Genomic DNA, 21863 nt, shown 5'->3' with positions numbered 1-21863 from the left:
GGGGAAGGTTTTCAAGTTATGTATTAGTTGGAGCCATTTTTCTTCGATACCAACAAAAAGTACGCACATTATGTTGGCCTAGCCTAACTATGCACAAAGGAGTAATTTGATTTTGAGACACAATCTACAATATTGTAACAGTAAACCAAAACCTACAAAACAAATTCCCAACCTTGTTATTGTCTCACTAAACGTAGTAGAGGAATGGCTCCAAGGGATTCAACTATATTGTGATATAATCAAACATTAAGACAAACTTAGCTTGAATGATCTTTTTATCCAAAATTTCTTCAAGGCAACATGTTCCTAAATTACAAGTGTTCAAGACAAACAAATAATAAAGCAGGCATCTTATAATTCATATACGATATACGGTAAGGGTCACCGGCTGTTAACTTCTCCAACCGGTCCCGTAGCTAACATGAGAAAATTAAATCACAGTCCAAAGAGCATGCGATTGAAGATGATGCCCAGACTTAAAACTAAAACCTCTCTAATAAATTCTCACATTGTTGTCACCATGTTGATCACTTATTTTGGGACATATTTAAGTAGAGAACAAATACTTTTAGGTGTTTACAATGTTTTTTTAATGCCTTTGTCTTATCTAATTGTTTCTGTATGTAAGGATAAAGCTTCCTTCATGTATCCACTAAGGTAGAATTCATCTTCCTCATCTTCTAACTCCTGATGAATTAAAAATAAATAAATGATGTGTCAATAACAAATGTACATTTTTGTTAATAATTTTATATATTTGTTCTTTCAAATCATCTCCATATTTAGGGAACTGATAAAAACGATATCCACAACTTACTTGAAATTTCATAGCCACCTTAAGTTGGAATACAACGTCAGCAATTGCAGGTCGTTGTTCTCGAGTTTCTTGCAAGCATCGATATGCAATAGCAGAAAACTTGTTCAACGTTATTGGTTTTATATCATTTCTTATTCTCTGATCAATAATCTTGTCCAACTCTCCTTTTTCATAGTGTGTTCTGGCTAGATGATGGAGGAATCGATGCTCATCATGGTAACTTAAAACATATGCTAGCCTTCCACACAATACTTCAAACAGAACCACTCCGAATGAGTACACATCAGATTCTTTTGATAAATATCCTGTTCTTTCGTATTGTGGGTCATTATAACCATATGTTCCAGCAATGTTGGTGATCACAAGGGTGTTTTGTTGATTTGCTAAAGCTATCCTAGCCAAACCAAAATCCGAAAGTTTTGCCTTCCCGTTTTCATCCAACAAAACATTTGAACTTTTTATATCCCGATGTATTATTCGGTGTTTCTCTGCAACATGATTATGAAGATAATCCAATGCCGAAGCAACACCAATGCAAATTTTAAGCAATTGTGGCCATGACAATCTATTTGATATTGTGGTGTCACGTAAGTATTGGTCAAGGCTTCCATGAGTTGTGTATTCATAAACCAAAATCATCTCCCCATTATCGTCACAAAACCCTATAAGGGGTATGATATTCTCGTGTTGATACTGTGAAAGAATTGAAACCTCGGTGAGGAACTCCTTCACTACTATAAACAGGGGTTTTAGAGATGGAAGAATCCGTCGCTATTCTGTCGCTAAATGTTGTTTGCGATGGATCTGCGACAGATTCACTCCATAGGTAATTAAAAAGTGGCTAATGACTCAACGAGGGTTTTAGCGACGGATCGGTTTTTCCTTGCGACAAATTTAGCGACAGAATATCCGTTGCTAAATGTCACTCAATACATTTACCCAGGACATTAGCGACAAAATTTGTTAATGACATTCTGTCGCTGTTCTGTCGCAAATTTCCCTCATCAGTTTTTTTTTCGGTAGCTAATCCCTTGCAAAGTTTATATACTAAATTTTTTTTTTCCGTCGCTGATCTGTCGCAAACTTTAGACATGATTTTTTTTTTTCTGTAACTGATCCCTCACAAAATTCATGCATTTTTTTTGTCACTAATCCGTCGCAAACTAGTAGTATCATTTTTTTATTATGATTCTAAAAGAAAAAAAATACTACAATCATCAAATTATTATACTAAAAAACAACAAATAATGATACAACCAAACAATATAATACAAAAACTATCAAAGTTACCAAAGTATCATGTTTCATATCATACTTAGCTTCATATAACTCAACCCATGAACATATAGTTGTATACCCTTGCTTACATACGTGCTCTAGAACCCGTATTTATAGGTGCGCTCTGCAAAAGAGCACCAATATATAGCTTGTGTCCCATTAAGTCCATTAAGTAAAAAAGATTGAGGATAAAAAGTAAACTCACCAATGGGACACCATTCATGGCTCTTTCTTCCAAGAATCTTGATGATTTATAAAAGTTGCCATATTTTTCAGACCATTTCTTCAGACTTGTATATATGTGTTTACTCCCAACAACATCTGCCCAAAAAACAATGCCATCACTGCAACACATTGTGAAAATGTAAATGCAAAATACATTTTTTTTGATCTAAAATTGTTTATTCTTGCAAACTATATTGCTATTTTTCAGTTATAAACATACCTATATGAAGGAAAACTCATCCCAAGAACAGATGCAATGTCAAGATCGGATGCTTTAAGAACAATTTTTTCCTCTAAAACACGACATGCTTCATTCACCATAGGAAACAACACCATCTCTACGATTTCTTCATCAGTCATGGCTATAGTCTACACAGATAAAACACAAAATGACAAAATTGCCCTTAGTATGTCCCAAGGGTACAAGTGGGTTACCTTTCCTTGTGGCATAAGATTGGCTACCCTTCTTGACTCTTCTATAACTGGTAACACCATATTATCAGGTTTTGGTTTGCTACCTTTTTCATACATATAATACTCTTTTCCATTGTTTTACCTGAAAAAGTCATGTCATTTAAACACATGATTGAAAGACAACACGAAAATGAAAATTAGTAAATTACCATTTCGCCCATTTTTAGTAAGAAGGTCAACTACAAGAGAAATGAAAGTGCGATCAGGAAAATCAGTGGCGATTTCTTTTGACACAGCAACTGCTAAATCATATCATGTCAAGTCTTCAAACTATCATCTAATTCTCAATTAACCTGTTAAACTCAACTAGCATAAAAGCAGTGGCGATTTCTTTCCTCGTATTTTCCATATCCGCTTTCGTTTCAGTAGAAAACTTGTATTTGTAATACCGTTTTCTCCACCTAGGAGTACCCAGTTCCACCTGACAAAATTTAGTTTAACCGTTTCTTAGTTGTGGTAATCTACAGTCTGAAAAGAAGGAAAGCTCACAACAACGATGCATACCATGTGTCTAAAAGAAGACCGTTTCTGAAAACCTCTGATATCTCACGATTGTAAGATTTTAATTGTTCCTTCAATGCTTTTGTATTCTTGATCATCTGAGCAGCTTTTGTATTCTCGGCCATCTGAGCAAACAAGAAAAAGACATGTCATATAGCCCAAATATATGATTCAGAAAGATACAAAAATGATAGAGAAAGAAAGCAGGGATCAACAATACATCATACTTGCACATCATGATCAAATAATTTTTCGGTGTATGGTGAACAAACATCACAGGAAACAACTCCACTTCTCCATTACCACTCTAGACAAAAGATTAATTGCAAAAGTATGTTTATGAATTTGTAAGGAAATTAAAATAAAGAAAGTGAACTTAAATGATCAAATATACCTCATCCTCGACTTTTGACAACATACGTCAAAGTTTGCTTTCAAGGATTGCTGATCTCTTCTTGAAAATCTGATCTTCGTATGCACCCACTGCAAGGATGAACTTTTCAACCCTTTTTAGTTTGATGTACCCTCCTTTCTTATCATACACCTATTTCTATTTTTCAAAAATTCAAAACCATAGAAACTAATGCTATATACATCGTCAAGAATGAGTCTTATAGATCAAAAACAGACTCTTCTAGGGTCATGGATGAGAAACTAAAGTTTTTATTCACATTAATTCGACCACTGATTACCTTTTCCATATTCACAAGATACCCTCTAAGGTTCTTGAACTCTTGCTTGTACACATGAATCAATAAATCATTACCACCCTGATAAAGAATGATAAAAATTTAGAATTTGGATTTTCGACCACAAAAGCCACAATGCTTTAGTTGTTTCTTGAAGATTTCAATACACTTTTTTGGTAAACCCTTAGCAAATTTTCATCTTTGTACTTTTTCATCATCACAAAATTTCTTGAAACAGAACTAAAAGGAAAAAGCATTCAAACCTCATGAATTTCCAAGGTTGGCATATACGGAAGAGAATCATTTCCACTGAAAGAGCATATGAATATGAAATCGTCAATCAGTCGTTTAATATCATATTCAAATTTTCCAGGCACATTTGTGGATCTCAAATCAAGGTTAAGATATTCTCTCAGCATCCAAACATGAAGAAACTGCAGTAAAAAGACACAATAAAACTAACATTAGAAGTACATACAACATAGATACCAATTCCTAGCTCATGTTTAATCCATCATGCACATTTGACTCCTTAATTACCTGATGCAGCTTCTTCACAAACCACTTTGGCTTTCCAACAGCTTTAATATCAAGGCTGTTCATCTGTTGACTTATATCAACTTTATCATGGTTTAGGTCAAACTAGCAGAAGCACAGGAAAAACGGATTAGCCTGTATTAACAAGGAATTAAAAGAAAGTAAAATGTTTATATATAGTCAACTGCACCTGTTTGAACCATCCTCTACATTTCATCACATTGGTTTCGGAATTCCCAACTTACAACAACACAGATAAGTGACTTGTTTTTTACTTATCTTCTACAAGCAATACGAGAACTTAGAATTATTAGAATTGATTGTCAAAAAGTACTGTGCTAGAAATTAACAAATAAGCACAATTTTACAAGAAGTTAAACAAGAACCTCTTGCAAAATGGAAAAATGGAGTTCATGTGTAGCCAAAGCGAGCATAATAAGGTCTGCATCCTGCAAACAAGAGCAGATAATGTAAGAAACTCTTATAAAGTCTAGAAATTAACAAATAAGCACAATCTAATTTGGGATACAAATCCTCAAAGGCTGCAAAAAAGACAACTAATCTTTTACAAACAAGTGATTGTCTAAGCAGCAGAAACTCTTATAAAGTCGATTAAAAAGTCAAGAATTACTCAAGAAGCCATGATGTGGACATTTCAACCTTTTTATCTTGTTTTTTTCATGTGGTGTTAACTTATAAGTTTTTTTACTGATGTCGTACTCCAAATTTGATGCAGATTAAAAAGTAGATTACTGTGGGTGTAGTTGGCTTGCCTAATGTAGGCAGGAGCAATCTAATTATTAGCTTGAAAATATGTCATGTTGCCAATGTTGGGGCTACACCAGGTCTGACATGAACAATGCAAGAATATCAATTAGACAAGAATATCAAATGGTTGGATTGTCCTGGTGTTTTGATGATTAAATCTGGGGAGAATGATGATGCTGTAGCTCTTTGGAATTGCATGAAAATTGAGAAACTAGATGAATCAAGCCCTAACTCAAGTTCTAATTCTAAGTGTCTATTCTTATATAGATGCAATCGATGGTAGCCCTAACACAATAACCAGAAAGTTTCAAGGTAAATTAAACCCTAACAAAGTATATTGTGAAATTGAACTCAAACTAACCTAAGAAGGACGAGATTTACCTGAACTGGAAGGTAAATTAAACCCTAACGAAGGTAAATTAAGAATACTTTCAGATTTAAAGATGTGGAGGTTGCCGGAATCCGGTGAGCAGTGTCGTCATCTGATCGAACAGAGATGGTGAGATAAAGCATAACCGGAACAGAGATGAAGGGAACTTACTCCAGAGTCAAGAATGATAAAGCTCGAGGGAAGGAAAGTTACACCACCTTCGTGAAGATGGAACTGGGTTGTGCCAATTTCAGCGCGAGAGATTGGCGATAGAAAAAACAAAACGCGTGTATCCCAAATATTGTTTCCGTCGTCGTTCTCTCGCTAAACGGGTACTATGGCACAATTTTTTTATCCCTCGTTGAACCCTAGCTAAGCGCCTTTATTTTTTGAGTGATTAGCGAGGAATAGTGGTGCGTCGTTAAATCCTTGCGAGATCCGTAGCCGATCCCTTGGTAAATCCTCACTAATATTTCATATGTTAAATAAATAAAATTATTATAAAAAACATGGTAGATCTGTCGTATTTCCCTAGCTATAAGTCTAAATTTTGCTAGAGAATAAATCCGTAGTAAAATCCATAGCTGAAACTCAAGTTTCTAGTAGTGCTTTTTACCTTGAAACCCAGTGACATCTAGCCGTTTTACAGCAACTGGCTCATTTACATGATCTTCCCAGGTGAGCATTCCCTTGTATACACTTCCATATCCACCCTTCCCAATGAAATTTTTAGAATTAAAGTCTTGGGTACTATCTTTTATAGCCTCCAGGGGGATTCTACAACGGTTTAGTTGTTTCATCTGCAGACATGTTCTGACTAATTAATATTGAACCAGTCTAAAAAACATACATATATGATATATACATGATTTCTGGAACCAACCTCTGGATATCTTAGCTGTTCTTGACTTGAACTTCCAGGCTTAAATGGAAGTATATTATCAGTATGCAATTCTGCCTTCTTAGCAATATTTGAGCTTGTAATAAATATCTACACACATACACAGTAACAATTCACCAAATTGCTCCACCAAATATAGGAAATCATCAAATGAATTTCTCGAACATATCTCTCGGGATGTCTTTGTACCTTTTGATCTGAAGTTTCAGGTTCAAGTAGAAATATATCCTGAGTGTATATTCCTGCCTTCGCAACTACAAATTCATGTGCTTTCAATATCTATGAACACAAACACATTAATAGTTCATAAAAATTGGATAAAGAAAATTTCAGAAGTTATGAAATGGATTTCTTCGAGGAACAGAATATCCAACAATTTACCTCCTCTGGCACCTTAACAGAATCTAAACGACTGACTGACTTCAGAACCATAAATAGAACTTTTGCAATTCGATAAGCTTTTGTAACATAGAGGGTACTGGAATGAGAATTAAAATATTTCAATCAGGATAGAAAAAATAAAAAGAATACATATAAAAAATAAGATGATTAAATTTGGGGCTTCCTCCATCTCCAATTCTCTCTTCAGCAGGATCAAGTCTGTTACATTTTCGATCAGCACACACAAAATTTAAGATGCAAAGAGAAGTAAAGAACACATAGATTTTGGGTAATCATGCTACATCTACGGCCTAACAAGAAAATTTCTATTTATTTTGTTATAGGTCTTAAAAGTTACATGAAATCTACATAGAGTCAAAACGGGCCAAACTGGATATGATGCCAACCCACCCCATTTCTTGGTCGTTATAGTGGCTGCCACATCTCTTCTTCAACTATTAGAGATAAAAAAATAATACAAGTATCTCTGACTCACCTACTTCTAGTTCAAAATCCACATTGTCAGGAGAGACATCTTAGATAGATTTTCCTAACAACACCATCTTTTCCCCAGACTCTAGACCATCGACTCATAGAACCTTTCCATCTAAAACAAATCCATCGACTTAGAGTTTTTAGGACTTTTAATCACCCTATCACTCAAAGCTTTCCAAAGCTTATATAGTTATTTTCAAGCAAACTCATCTCATTTCTACAACTTCAATCTATCCCATGCATTTTTTCATTCTCAAATCTTCTACATAGGCTCACTAGTCTTGGTTAAAATAATGTGTTGATAGAGAGTATTTGAATAGAGGTCTTTCTTTATAGTAGATTTCCTTATGTCCCTAGTTTTTGTGCCTACTCCATTATCCAACATACTTTTTTGGATGTTTGTTGATCTTCCTAAAGAGAATACAATTATGGGATTCATAATCTATGGGAAGGGAATTAAAAGAGTATGCCTTTGGAATAAAGATGGTCATTTATGTATTTACTCAATTTCAAAAAGGAAACTAACTATGGCACCACGTTAACAGTGGTAGTAACGAATTTAACAAACAATTAAAAGATATGTTCAAAAGAGAAAAAACTAAATATAGAAATATGTATTGTTAAATACAATACGCAATAAAACGTACTTGAATCCCAATTAGAGAAATGAATTTGATCGAACTCTGCAACAACTGCAGTGTCGTAAGATAGAATTTTCCCACTTATGGGTCTGTCTAGAAGACATACATATCAATCCAAGATAATGATGGATATGACGAATCAAAAGTATGTCTCCATGATGAAACATTGGAAAAACGTGGAACGAGAACTATATTTTTTTATGGGTAGTTCCAACCAGAAAAGCTGTCAATTGAGGTGTAATTTATATTCTCTCAACTGACAGTTAAAACCTGTCAAAACCGAAATTCATAACTGTCAAAAACCTGTCAGACAGTTAACTTTGAATTTCGAAATAAATAAATAAAACCTAATTTTGTAATTCAATTAGATAAAAACGATTCATTAAGAAGAGCCCGATATGTTGACCATCAACTATATACATTTTGACTATCTTTGACCATCAGATATATGTATATCGATCTTAAGACAGAAATTATGGTCTGTCTAAAGGATACACTATCAATCCAATATTAACTTGGCTCTAACAAATTAAAAGTTTGTCTCGATAAGGAAACATCTAACATGGAATGACGAAGAACAAAAGACTGATATACGTTTTGACATTCTGAGAATCAACCAATTAAATGTTTAAGAAAGATACATGGAACATAATACTTGATACAAATTTGCTCAAAAATTTTCTGGCATAATAGTCTTGATTTGCTTCAAATTGCTCATGAATACGGAAGGAGTAAACAGAAGAGAACAAACACCTGTTTTAGCTGCTGAAGCAGGGAAATCTTGAATTGATGAACACCACCAGGGCCAGCTGATTCTAGATCTAGTCTCTCAGCTCTTTCATAGGCATATAACCGACCTGATCATGTATACAAGAATTTTTACAAAGCATATGGGTATACCCAAAGGTATGCTTCGGTAGTATCTGTCCCTATATAATTCACTTCTTTATGTTGTGAAATACTTATTTCCTTATCTTTTTATGATACACAGATTTCTTCTGCCCTACAATGAATATATGGGATATTACCCACAAATTGTTCTATTTCTTCTGACCAAACATGTCCTTATATTACATGAATGTATTTTACCTATATAATTCAGTTTGAATGTATATTACCCACAGTAATATCTGTCCCTATATAATTCTGTTTGGGTGTCAGGATCTTGGCCATGTTGTGTTTAGAATTGGAGTTAGAAAATATTTTCCTTCTTCCTAGCTATAATACCCTTAAATTTAAACTATGTGTGTGTGTGTAAAATTTAATTATAATATGTGTTGGGGACTTACAACAGTAGGCAACCCTCAGATTTTCCGATTTAATTTCATCAGCGACACCAAGAAAAGGTGCAATCTCAGCAAGCGATGAAGGGACAATCTTACTATCCATGATTTCCTCGACACACAAAGTATGAACTAAGAGCTTGAACGTATCCTCCAGATTACCTGCTATATACTGCAAAAACATTAAGCATTATACAGAATATCCCTAAGAGAATGCCAACGCAATTATAATCAGAGAACTGTTTTCTTGAATTAATACAGATACAGTTTCAATTTTTTAGAGACACAAAGGTTATTTACATCAGCGATCCATTTCTCGATAGAAAAACAAAACAATTTGTATCCATAGTTCCATTATCTAAAATTAGCGCTCCATTCCTCACTAAGAAAACAAAACAATTTGGATGGATCCACAGTTGAACAGTGAGATAAATCCTCAAAACTCTCTTAGTAATCCTAAAAAGAAGAACACTTGGCTCTCTTATTCATCACTATTTGGCCAAGATAATCATAATCATAAGAAATCCAATGAACCAAAACTATCATATTCCTAAAAAGCCCAATAAATCCCTTTTTCATCAGTCATAATTCAAAAGATCAAAACCTTATAGTACTTTTTCTTCTTCTAACAGTGATTACGAGTGAACACTGGATATTGATACTATCATGTAAAAAACGAAAATGATGGCAGAATCAATGTTAAAAACTCACAAAACTAACTTCCCAACATCACCATTTATCATATCAATATAAGATCAAGAAACAGGTGGTTTTTCAATATACTTACAACTCAAAACTCACTACAAAAACACTTAGATTGTCACTCAACCTAAACTACTTCTAACGATCAAAAAATGAGAGAAAAACAGATCTGATTACACACTTTTTCTCTCACTCAAATACAACGAATTAGATATGTATCAAGCTAACAACAAAGAACTCTCGAGAGATAAAACTGAGAGAAAATATCTAGATCTAACAACTTCATCTGTAAATCTTATCTCCAGAACCTTCTCTCCTCTATTTATATCTCGGATTATATCCACAAATATAACCCGATCTAGAACCGACCCAGATTCAACCCGCGTGTCTTAACTTTATAACCTGCATACAACTTTCATCCTTCCAGAACACAACATTTACATAATATACCCTTTCCAATTTTCTTAAAATAAATATGAGATTGTAACAAAATAAATGAACATTTTCAACATCCCCCCTCAATCGAAATATTTATTTTCTGAAAATATCAATAAGACCCATTTTATTAGACAAAAATTCATGTTGTTTCACACTTAAAGACTTTGTTAATATATCAGCATTTTGTTCATCTGAACCAATTTTTACAAGTTTTAAAACACTACTAGAAATTTTTTCTCTAACAAAATACAGATCTATTTCAAAATGTTTTGTCCTTTCATGAAACACAGGATTAAGAGCTAATTTAATTGTGGAACTATTATCACAAAAAACAGAAACAGGAATAAAACTTTTAACCTCTAATTCAAAGAGAATTTTTAAAATCCAAATTATCTCACATGTGATAGAGCCAAGAGCCCTATATTCCGACTCAGTAGAGGATCTTGAAACAGTAGATTGTTTTTTACTTTTTCAAGAAATAAGACAATTATTAAGATATACCATATACCCAGATACAGACCTTCTTGTGGCTAAACATTTAGCCCAATCTGCATCCACAAAACCTTTCAATTCCAACACACTTGATTTGGTTAAAGCAATTCCCTTTCCAGGACTATTTTTCAAATACCTTAACAATCTAAAAGCAATATTTAAATGTAACTTTCTAGGACTATGCATATACTGACTAAGGACCTGGACTGCATAAGAAATATCAGGTCTAGTAACTGTAAGATAGATAAGTTTACCTATTAGTTTCTGAAATTCAGTTTTATTTTCCAACAATTCATTTTTCCCATCATGATTATCAGAATTTATAACAAAATTTGTTTCCAAAGGTGTGGTCACAGACTTACACCCAAGCATACCATATTCATGCAACAACTCAAGACAATATTTTCTTTGGTTTAAACATAAACCACTGTCAAATTTAACCACTTCAATCCCTAAAAAATATTTAAGTGTTCCAAGATCTTTAATTAAAAACTGACTACTCATAAAATTCTTTACCTTCTTTAACTCTACTTCACTATTTCCAGTTAAAATAATATCATCAACATATACTAGCAATATAGTTATTGAACCTTCAATTTTCTTAATAAACAATGAATAATCACTTATACTCTGTTTAAAACCAAACATAAACAATGATGCACAAAGCTTTTCATTCCATTTCCTAGGAGCCTGCTTCAGTCCATATAAAGACTTAGTAAGCTTACATACCCTAGTATCATTACTAGAATAATAACCAGGTGGAAGTGACATATAAACATCTTCAGTAAGATCTCCATATAAAAAAACATTATTAATATCCAACTGATATAAAGGCCAAGAATAGTGAACAGAAAGAGAAATAACAATACGAACTGTTACAATTTTTGCAACAGGAGAAAAAGTCTCCTCAAAATCAATACCCTCTCTTTGATTATAACCTTTAGCAACTAAACGTGCTTTATATCTATCTATTTCACCATTTGACTTGTATTTAACCTTATAAACCCATTTACATCCAATTGGTTTCCTATTTTTAGGTAAAACAGTTATTTCCCATGTATTATTTCGATGAAGTGCTTCCATTTCATCATTCATAGCTTTAATCCAATTAGGATCAGAAAAAGCTTCATTATAACTTTTTGGTTCAACAGTTTTATCAAGATTAGAAATAAAACACTTAGTTTTAGAATCAAGAAAAGAATAGTTAATGGTTCTTTCAACACCATATTTATACTTACCTTCTACAATATAATCAGAAAACTTAACAGGCATATGAGACTCACGCCTAGATCTAGAGATACCTATAGACTGATCCAAAGAAGGGGTTAAGACTGATTGACTACTTTCCTCAGATACACTTGAAGAAGAAGGAACAGATGAATCAGTAGGAGGCGCAACTACCTCGCCACCAAGGTTGACAAAATTACTAGAATCAACATCATCCATACCAATGACTGCATCAGCACCATCCAACTGAGACTCTACTCTCAGCTTATCAAGATTAATATAATCATTTATATATTTATTATTATCAAATTCATCACAGGAAAAGAGATCACTAGGGCCAAAAATATTCGAAACTTTATCAACAGAAGTTGATTTCAACTTGTATGGAAAAACAGACTCATAAAACTTCACATCCCTGGATACAAAAGAAGAATTAGTATCCAAACTAAGGAGTTTATATGCCTTTTTATCAGAACAATAACCTAAAAGAATACATTTTTCAGCACGTTCAGACAATTTATCAGAAACATTTGGTTTAACAGCAAAACATAGACAACCAAAAACCCTTAAATAGTCAAAATTTGGAGTTCTTTGAAAAACCAACTCATAAGGTGATTGACCATTTAAAACAGAAGTAGGCATTCTATTTATTAAAAAAACAGAAGTCAAAACAGCATCTCCCCAATACTTAACAGGAACTCCTGATTGAAATAAAAGAGATCGAGCAACATTAAGGATATGCCTATGCTTTCTCTCCACAACTCCATTTTGTTGTGGAGTATAAGCACACGACGTTTGATGAATTATGCCCTTTTCAAAACAAAAGAACTTCATTTGATTATTAACAAACTCAGTACCATTGTCTGAACTTACTATTTTAACATTAACATTAAATTGATTTGAAAGAATATTAACAAAGGATTTGAAACAATCAAAAACCTCAATTTTAGATTTTAAAAGAAATACCCAAGTGGCCCTAGTACAATCATCCACAATAGTTAGAAAATACTTAAACCCTTCAACAGAAGCAAGCCTATAAGGACCCCAGACATCTAAGTGAACCAATTCACCTAACTTGGTAGATGTATGTTGACTTTGTGAAAAAGGTTCTCTAGTTTGTTTAGATTTATGACAAACATCACAAGGAGGAAGAGATTCATTTCCAAGTTTTAGAATACCCTTTAAAGATATTAGAGCTTGGTCTGCTGGATGATCAAGTCTACTATGCCAAGTTAGTTTAGAAACATAACATTTAGACACACTATTTGTTGAAATACCCGAGGGAACACAATCAAGATAGTATAATCCCCCAGACTCTCTACCATTCTCCATCATCTTCTTTGATAGTGAATCCTGGATTTTACAAGTATGTTCAGAAAAAACAACCTCACAGCCACTGTCTTTACAAAGTTTATGGACAGATAAAAGATTAACATTGAAATCAGGAACAGCAAAGACATCAAATAAGGTAAGATGTGAGGATAATTGAAGATTCCCTATTTTATTAATAGAAGCTGAAGAACCATTAGGATGTTTAACAGACAGATTCAGTTTAGACACATCTATAGCATCTTTAAGTTGTGACTCAGAAGCTATCATATGTTGATTAGCTCCTGAATCAACAATCCAGCTTTGAAAATCATTTGAACTAGCAAAAGAATTACAACATTGAAACATAGACATACCTGCCATATTTACAGTAGCAGGCACATCATCACAAGCAGGATTCTCACTAATGAGACGCAAAAACTTAGAATATTGCTCACTAGTAAGAAAATGAGCATCACTCCCAAGACCAGACTCAGAAGAAACAGACTTACTATTGTTAGCACTAACAGAAGAAGAGTTGACAACACCAGACTTGTTTTGATTATTACTTTCATTTTTAAATTTGAAATCCTTTGGATAACCAATTAGTTTATAACATCTTTCTATAGTGTGACCTTTAAGATTGCAATGTTTGCATTGTAATCCTTGGTTCTTAAACCTAACTTGATTCTGTCCTCGTTTAAAATCATTAACTTTGCTATTAAACACAGAAACTTGAGGTTTTGAAGAAATAGTAGACCCAAGATACCCATTCTTTTGAAGAGACTCTTCTCTAGAAAGAATAGAGAAGGCAGATTTAACATTAGGTAAAGGTTCCATCAAAAGAATGTGACTCTTGACTTGATTATAAACATCATCAAGTCCACTAAGAAATTGCATTAATTTCATCAATTTTGAATGATCATTAAGTTTTGTAGCTGCCTCACATACACATTCAGTTAAACTAGTTAACCCATCAAACTCCTTCCACAAAGAATCTAATTTACTAAAATAGTCAGAAAGAGAGGAACCATTTTGTTTTAATGTGTTGATCTGCTGATGAATATTAAAGATTACCGATCAATCAGATTTATTGTATGTTTCAAACAATTCATCCCAGATATCTTTAGCATTATCTGAATACACATGACTAGTATATATAGTTTCAGAAATTGACCCTAGAATCCAATTACAGACAACAACATTTACACGTTCCCATTTAGAAGCTTTAGATTTATCAGTACTTTCAAGAGTAATAGTACCATCCACAAAGCCCAATTTATTTCTAGCTTTAAGACCTCTAGACATAGCACTACGCCACAATCGATAATTCTCATTACCAGTCAGCTTAACAGTTATAATAGACGTTACATTATTATCAGAAGGATGGACATATAAAGGATCATCAAAATCTACAGGAGTTTCCTTAGGAACACCACTCCCATCAGAAGGTTCACCAGCCATAGTAAATCACAAGTAACAATCAAGAAACCAAATAGCAAAACAGATCACGAAAAGAAACCAACACTAGTGTTGACTTAAAGTCCAGATGGTCACCACAGTATGTCGGGGCCCAAGACAATCAACACAGTGTGAAAAAAGAACAAATCAACTTCGAGAAGCAACCAACAGATAACAGATGTACTCAAAACATCAAAGAATTCCAGATCTACAGCTAGAAAATAGAGAGAAGGGAACGAGAAACCCTCACAGTGCACTAGGCAAAAAAGATGGACAACGTCGACTCCCTAAATCCGTTTCCTACAAGGGTTTATCAGTGATAAAATCTGACCCCAAGAGGATTATTTCAGATTAATAGGGATTGATCGACAACGTTGGAGAGTTTTAGTCTACTTCACAGCAACGCTTAGTTAGATCTCGAATCACAGTATCCCTGAAAGATTAAACAAACAACTCGCAGTACCAAGATCTCAACAAATAGACTCCAGATTTTAGGGAAATAAAAGAAAAACCCTAAACTGAACTTATTTAATCGCAAAAAACAAAAAGAAAGTATACCTTTCACAGATCGTCCAAAGTAGAAACACGAAAAGACGAGCAAGAACAAGAAGCGACCGTTAGGATCAACGAAGACAAGCCTCAAGCTCTGATACCATGTTAAAAACTCACAAAACTAACTTCCCAACATCACCATTTCTCATATCAATATAAGATCAAGAAACAGGTGGTTTTTCAATATACTTACAACTCAAAACTCACTACAAAAACACTCAGATTGTCACTCAACCTAAACTACTTCTAACGATCAAAAAATGAGAGAAAAACAGATCTGATTACACACTTTTTCTCTCACTCAAATACAACGAATCAGATATGTATCAAGCTAACAATAAAGAACTCTCGAGAGATAAAACTGAGAGAAAATATCTAGATCTAACAACTTCATCTGTAAATCTTATCTCCAGAACCTTCTCTCCTCTATTTATATCTCGGATTATATCCACAAATATAACCCGATCTAGAACCGACCCAGATTCAACCCGCGTGTCTTAACTTTATAACCTGCATACAACTTTCATCCTTCCAGAACACAACATTTACATAATATACCCTTTCCAATTTTCTTAAAATAAATATGAGATTGTAACAAAATAAATGAACATTTTCAACAATCAAAAACATTAAACTTCCACATCACCATAGTGATTGTTTTTTGATAAAAGACAAGACTGTGTGTTGTGTGTGAGTGAAGAGGCTTCAAAGAAGATACACGTACCTGGATCTGAAATGGTAAGTTTCAATATATGGTTTCATGTCGTTTAAATATATCTCATATTCAGGCTACATCAGCTGAACAATGTCATATTGCATGAGATCAGCTGGCCGAACAAAGTCATGTTGCATGACAGCATATGGCCTTTGAGGTAACGTGTAATCCTAAATTTTGACTAAATAGAAACTTAAACGAACTGTTCTGTATTTAATATTTTATAAACTGAATTTTAGAAATCGGTTCTTATAAGGATTCATAAAAAATTATGATAACTTAGTAGATATAGGGCATTTGGATCAGATTATAGTCGAACCATGATATCATTTGCCTGGGTCGGTCGCATGTTAGTCCATATATCAATATTATTTAGTTTGATAGGATTCGTCATGACTTTTAGCAAAACGAAAAAGTATGCCCATGTTTATATTTATGTATTATTATAAAAACTATTATGATTATTTGACTTTTACGCATCTAGTCTCCAAAATAATGGCTAATATTTTATACGAAAGGTGGACTCCTTCCACCTTATCAATTGATTTTTTCTTAGCCTTTTTTAGTTGTTATTTAAAATCGCTTATTTATTTATTTATTTATTTTTTATGGATTTTATTGTTTGGTTATAATAAACTATCATAAATAAAATATCCTGCTACATTTTGTTTGTGTCCATCTTGCTACTTACTTGATTAATGTAAACATCAAAATCTGAGAGGTGATTAAGAGAGAGTATAACTGGATTTCACATGTCGTTATTATATAAGTAAGAAGACGGATATGAATAAAATGATATTTAATTTCTCATTAACTATATATAAACTAATGGGAGAATTTCGTATATGTCATTCTTAAATACTAAAATACCATATTTATCCAACCAAAAAACTAAATATCATATTCATCTTCGTAAGTGTCAAAATATCATATTCGCGCATATTAATTTTAAATATTTTTAACATTTTATAATAAATTTAAAAATTTAAATTTAGCAATGGAGTGTTATACCCTTTATAGCCAAAACTTTCTAAATGAGAATTTAAGATCTCATTCATAATAGTCCAACGGTAGAAAGATAGACGAAAACGGACGCCAGATGAAGGAGATATGGATTTCTAACGGAGTTTTCCTGTCCCGACCTACTAAAAATAATATAATAAATATATAATAAAAATAAATTCAAATTTAGCCGAGAAAGTCTAAAGGAAAGTTGTAGATCTTGTTTTTACCTACGTGTGGAAAAAAAAAGAACGTCGAAAATGGAGCTCGTATGTGAAAGTTATGAATTTTTAAAGTTCGGGGCGCGAATCCCCAAAACTGTGAGAGACCACGACGTGAAATCAGTTTTCACTACGTGAAATGTTTTCTGACGCCTCCTGGAGTCTGTCAGACCCCCACTTGTGATGACGCATGCAATGACGTTCAGCCCACGACGTGAAAACACTGTTCACGACGTGAAAATCGAGCAAAACAACCCTATAAATAGATTTGAAGGGGCAGACGACCAAGGTTGCTAATTCACTCATCTCTCACCCGTATTACGTCGATTTACGAGCAAATAAATACCACAGAAGCCCCGGTATCATCCCGAGACCCGAAGCAAGTCACGAAGCCCGAAGATTCCGAGAAGAAAAGAGTTTCCGAGCTGCAGCTCTACTTGCGAGAAGCCCGGTGTGTGAAAATCTTCCTGATTTATTGAAGAATTCTACTTAAAAAAGTCGTAGTGTTGTTCGATCATCTTTTGATCAAGTGAGTGCATAGTCCATTTCATATACCCGATTATAAGTATTGAATGTATGAAATATACGATATAAGTTAGTGTGTAGTTGCTTTCTGCAAACACACTTATATAAAATATTCTTTATGAAATATGTGCTATATGATTATGTGTTATTTGTTTATTTGGAATGAATATCGAATGAATATCTTATCAGTTTTAAAGTGGCATATGAATACATATGTATATTGTTATCTACTGATGAGAGGCCTCAATGTTGTAGTTGATCTAGTCATCTAGCGGAGTATGAATGACGACTACGGACTCTTTCTAGACTATCCAGTGGAACGCTGGCAGGTTCATAACCTGTAGGTGTTGTGAACGATGTGTTCACCAGTGTACTCTATCCCCCCTTATGGTTGCCTTTAGGACATCTACTGTTGAGGAAACCACTTTGCAGTAATGTCCATCCCGATGAAAATTCTAGATTAGGTCCCTTGAGATAGATGTTGTGTTTAGGGACGTAAAGTGAGGATAACGTGAATGGGTAATCGGGTTATTTTTGAATGGTGAATTAAATATGATTAGTTATTATGGGTTGAAAACCCTATATGCTCACCAGACTCCCTAGCCTGACCCACTCAATTTATTTGTATTATAGGAAGTGGCGCAAGGGCGTAAGATGGATGAATCATCAAGTTGTTATTTTTATAAGCATGTTGTTGTATATAATTGTTCTATGACTTGTAATATGTCGTTTATGCTTTTTGGTCTGTATTACAACATGACATCCCGAGTTTTGATATCTAATACAAATACATTTCTTTATTGAATGCTTTGGTAAATATTATTTGATCATGTTTTGTTTTTGGGAACAAATTCCGCAATCTTTTAAATCAAAATGATATACTCTGAAATTATATTTAAAGCATAAATGAAAATGGTCTTTTTTGGCCATGATTTTGGGGATGTCACAATACATGAACTATATCAAAAGTAGGCTAAGACGCTAGCATATAAATTAATAATGATCTTATTTCCTTAAATATAATATTTACGGTATTACAGACAATTTTTTTATTTGATTCTTAAATTTTCTATGTGGTCATTTTTATATGTTAGAATCAAATTGCATAATTACGATAACATTTTTTTATTAAACTTTGTATGTAGGAATGAAACAACAATAATTATATTTTTGAAGGAACATTGTTCAAAATAATTTGCATAATCTAAATACAAGTTAATTTAGTTCATTTCATATACTTTCCTATAACATTGGATTTTTTTTGTCATGTTACATTCAAAAGATGGGTTATTAGAACATGCACCTTAGATGTTTGACGAAATGTGTCAAAGAATCTGACACAAGTTCTCTACGCTCACCTCACAACTAGGTATAAATTTAGTTTTTGTTTTTTTTTTCTAGATTTTTAGCATCATGTGTTTTTGATGTTTGCAACTTTGTAGTGTTACATGTTTTTTGTCTCGTCCTTAGGTTTTTCTATTTCTGATAGGGCTTCATTTTATTTTTATTATTATTATTATTATTATTATTATTATTATTATTATTATTATTATTATTATTATTATTATTATTGTAAACTATCGATTCAATCTATTTCACTTTGTTATGACTTTTATCAGCGTGATAAGATTATAATAAATTGTCAATTTCTTGATCTTTTAGAAAAAGATGTTCTAACTGGCTTACCAACTAGTACTGTGGTATTCTATTTTTTTGATTAAGCGATCTATGATTTGGATATGATGGTTTTGACAGATTATGTTTGGACTGATAATTGTTCCTGTTATCAAAAAATACATCCAACGAAAAGTGAAAGAAGATTTTTAAATTAATACCCTCATCTAACTTTAAAGGATCTTTTTTCATCTTTGATGGCATGTAACAGAGTTTTGGCTAAAATTTTCAATTTTGTCGGTATATAACAGGTTATGACTTAAATAATGATATTATATATTTTGGCAATCAGGTTTTCTTCAGTTCTTAAATTATTTTACAGAAAATTGTCCAATTTGATATTATTGATATCATAAAAAGCAAGTCTCATAGCAAGTCTCATGTATCTTTTAGCGTACCGATTCAGTTTAATAATAACTCAATAGTTTCTTTTCTATATATTTTTTTTAAAAAAATGTTAAATCTTGATTTAATGAATGCAAGTAAGCAGGTTGTAAAGGTGCAAAGTATTAAATATGGAACGATCATGGCTATGTCAAGCAAAAATAAAATTCTAAAGTAACAAATGTTAAATTTAATAGATAAGCATTTGTAATGTAGAATACATATTATATTTTTGAAATAAATAACCAAAAACTAACCTCATTCCCAAATAAATTACATTTTATCTAACATCAATAAATTATGATTATAGTGTCTTGATTTTTAATTATACATTATAGATAGTCGGTTAATAACTAGTTAGCATTTTTATATTTGTATCATTTTTTTAACTACAAAAACTATATTTAAATAATAAAAATGAAATGGAACATATACGATGGTAATAATGCAAAAATAACCTTCAAATTTGGTCTGATACAAAAGAGTAGTCTAAAACTTAAGCAACAAGAAATAACAACGATTTCAAAAAGAAATGAGAAATTGCAACGAACTTTTCAAAACTATCAAAAATGTATAATATAGGATGATAATAATGCTAGAAAAACACCGAGTTTGGTCTCATGTGAAAAAAGTAATCTTATATGAAAGTAGGATTGTAGTAATACTAAAAGAACCTATATGTTTTTTATCTGATATAAAAATGGTCGAAATATACTTCTACATCGGTAAGAAATAGCAATGAACTTTTAATTCATCTTGTATAACCATTTAATAGCTATATGTAAAAGATATAAATACTCAGCAGTTAAGACCATCGACCTTACTCAAATGTCCGTATACGTCTTGAAGTAAGCATTCATTTTTCCATTATTTGATCATTATCATAAAATTAAAAAAGATATCATCATGTGTTTAAATTGTTTAATTTATCTCATAATAACAAGTAAGTTGTGTGCCAATTATGTATTCTGACATTTTCATTGAGTCACGGGCAATATCTAAATCGAGCAAACATAACTGTTTTTATATTTGTTTGTTAGTTTCTTTATATTTAATATTGTGGGGGGTTTATGTGGTTCCTTTCGAATAAATATAAATAAGTTGCTATTTTTTGAAATACACAATTCTATTTTGCAGTATAACCATGAAATAACAATGTATTTGAAAGTACATTGTCAATGTTGGATTATACTTACGTAGACCCGTTTTCGCGCATGGTTTGCTATATATTGGTGTTTCCCATGTCACATGTAAAAAAGGTTTGAAGGTATTTTGTGATGAGAAATTTCGTTCAACTAATAAAACAAAAAAATATTGTCTATGAAGAGGTCCTTCAACGACTATATATATTTACCAACTTCAGTATATTTTCTACACATTTCAATAATACCAATAACCCTGATTTTCTTATAATTATTTTGCAATATCTATATACAATTATATTTTCTTTATGCTTTCTCCGCATTTAACGCGGGTCATAATCTAGTACGACCCTTAAACCATGGAAACTAAGGTTATGTTTGGCGTACTAGCTGAAAAACTAGTTATTAGCTGATAGCTGAAAAGCTAGCTGTTAAATAAAAAACTAGTTGATAGTTGAAAAGTTTGCTGATAAGAAATAACGTTTGGTAAAACTAACTGAAATATTTAAAATTACATACAAGAACATATAAGAGTATCTGTTTCTATAATTAATTAAGGGGTGTATTTAGAAAATTTTTAAAAGACTCCTAAAAAGCTAATCTAAGTAGCTTTTCAAAAAGCTAGCTTATAAGCTACTTTTTGGCTGACTTAAAAAAACT

The 21863-nt window shown here is 32.6% G+C and overlaps 1 protein-coding gene, 1 long non-coding RNA gene and 1 pseudogene across 3 annotated transcripts; all 3 read right to left on the bottom strand.

Annotated features, from left to right (window-relative positions):
• Positions 1-603: 603 nt before the first annotated feature.
• LOC145009618 (putative receptor-like protein kinase At5g39000) lies at positions 604-1790 on the bottom strand. Its single transcript, XM_078968281.1, has 4 exons — positions 1757-1790; positions 1529-1621; positions 818-1479; positions 604-687 (listed from the first exon to the last, which is right to left on the bottom strand). The coding sequence occupies exons 1-4, from the start codon at positions 1788-1790 to the stop codon at positions 604-606; spliced, it is 873 nt and encodes a 290-aa protein (XP_078824407.1).
• Positions 1791-2038: 248 nt separating this feature from the next.
• Positions 2039-3107, bottom strand: LOC145009615 (peroxisomal fatty acid beta-oxidation multifunctional protein AIM1-like; annotated as a pseudogene). Its single transcript, XR_013663844.1, has 6 exons — positions 3102-3107; positions 2941-3064; positions 2756-2874; positions 2541-2689; positions 2301-2439; positions 2039-2219 (listed from the first exon to the last, which is right to left on the bottom strand). The product of XR_013663844.1 is annotated as a peroxisomal fatty acid beta-oxidation multifunctional protein AIM1-like (transcript).
• A 13-nt stretch (positions 3108-3120) lies between these two features.
• LOC145000099 (uncharacterized) lies at positions 3121-3604 on the bottom strand. Its single transcript, XR_013661117.1, has 3 exons — positions 3523-3604; positions 3299-3420; positions 3121-3215 (listed from the first exon to the last, which is right to left on the bottom strand). It is a non-coding gene; the product is annotated as an uncharacterized LOC145000099 (long non-coding RNA).
• Positions 3605-21863: the final 18259 nt, after the last annotated feature.

Source organism: Lactuca saligna, chromosome 1 (assembly GCF_052625555.1).
Source record: "Lactuca saligna cultivar CGN05327 chromosome 1, ASM5262555v1, whole genome shotgun sequence".
NCBI lineage: Eukaryota > Viridiplantae > Streptophyta > Magnoliopsida > Asterales > Asteraceae > Lactuca > Lactuca saligna.
The sequence above is the reverse complement of the archived record's forward strand: the minus strand, read 5'-3'. Positions and strand labels throughout refer to the sequence as shown.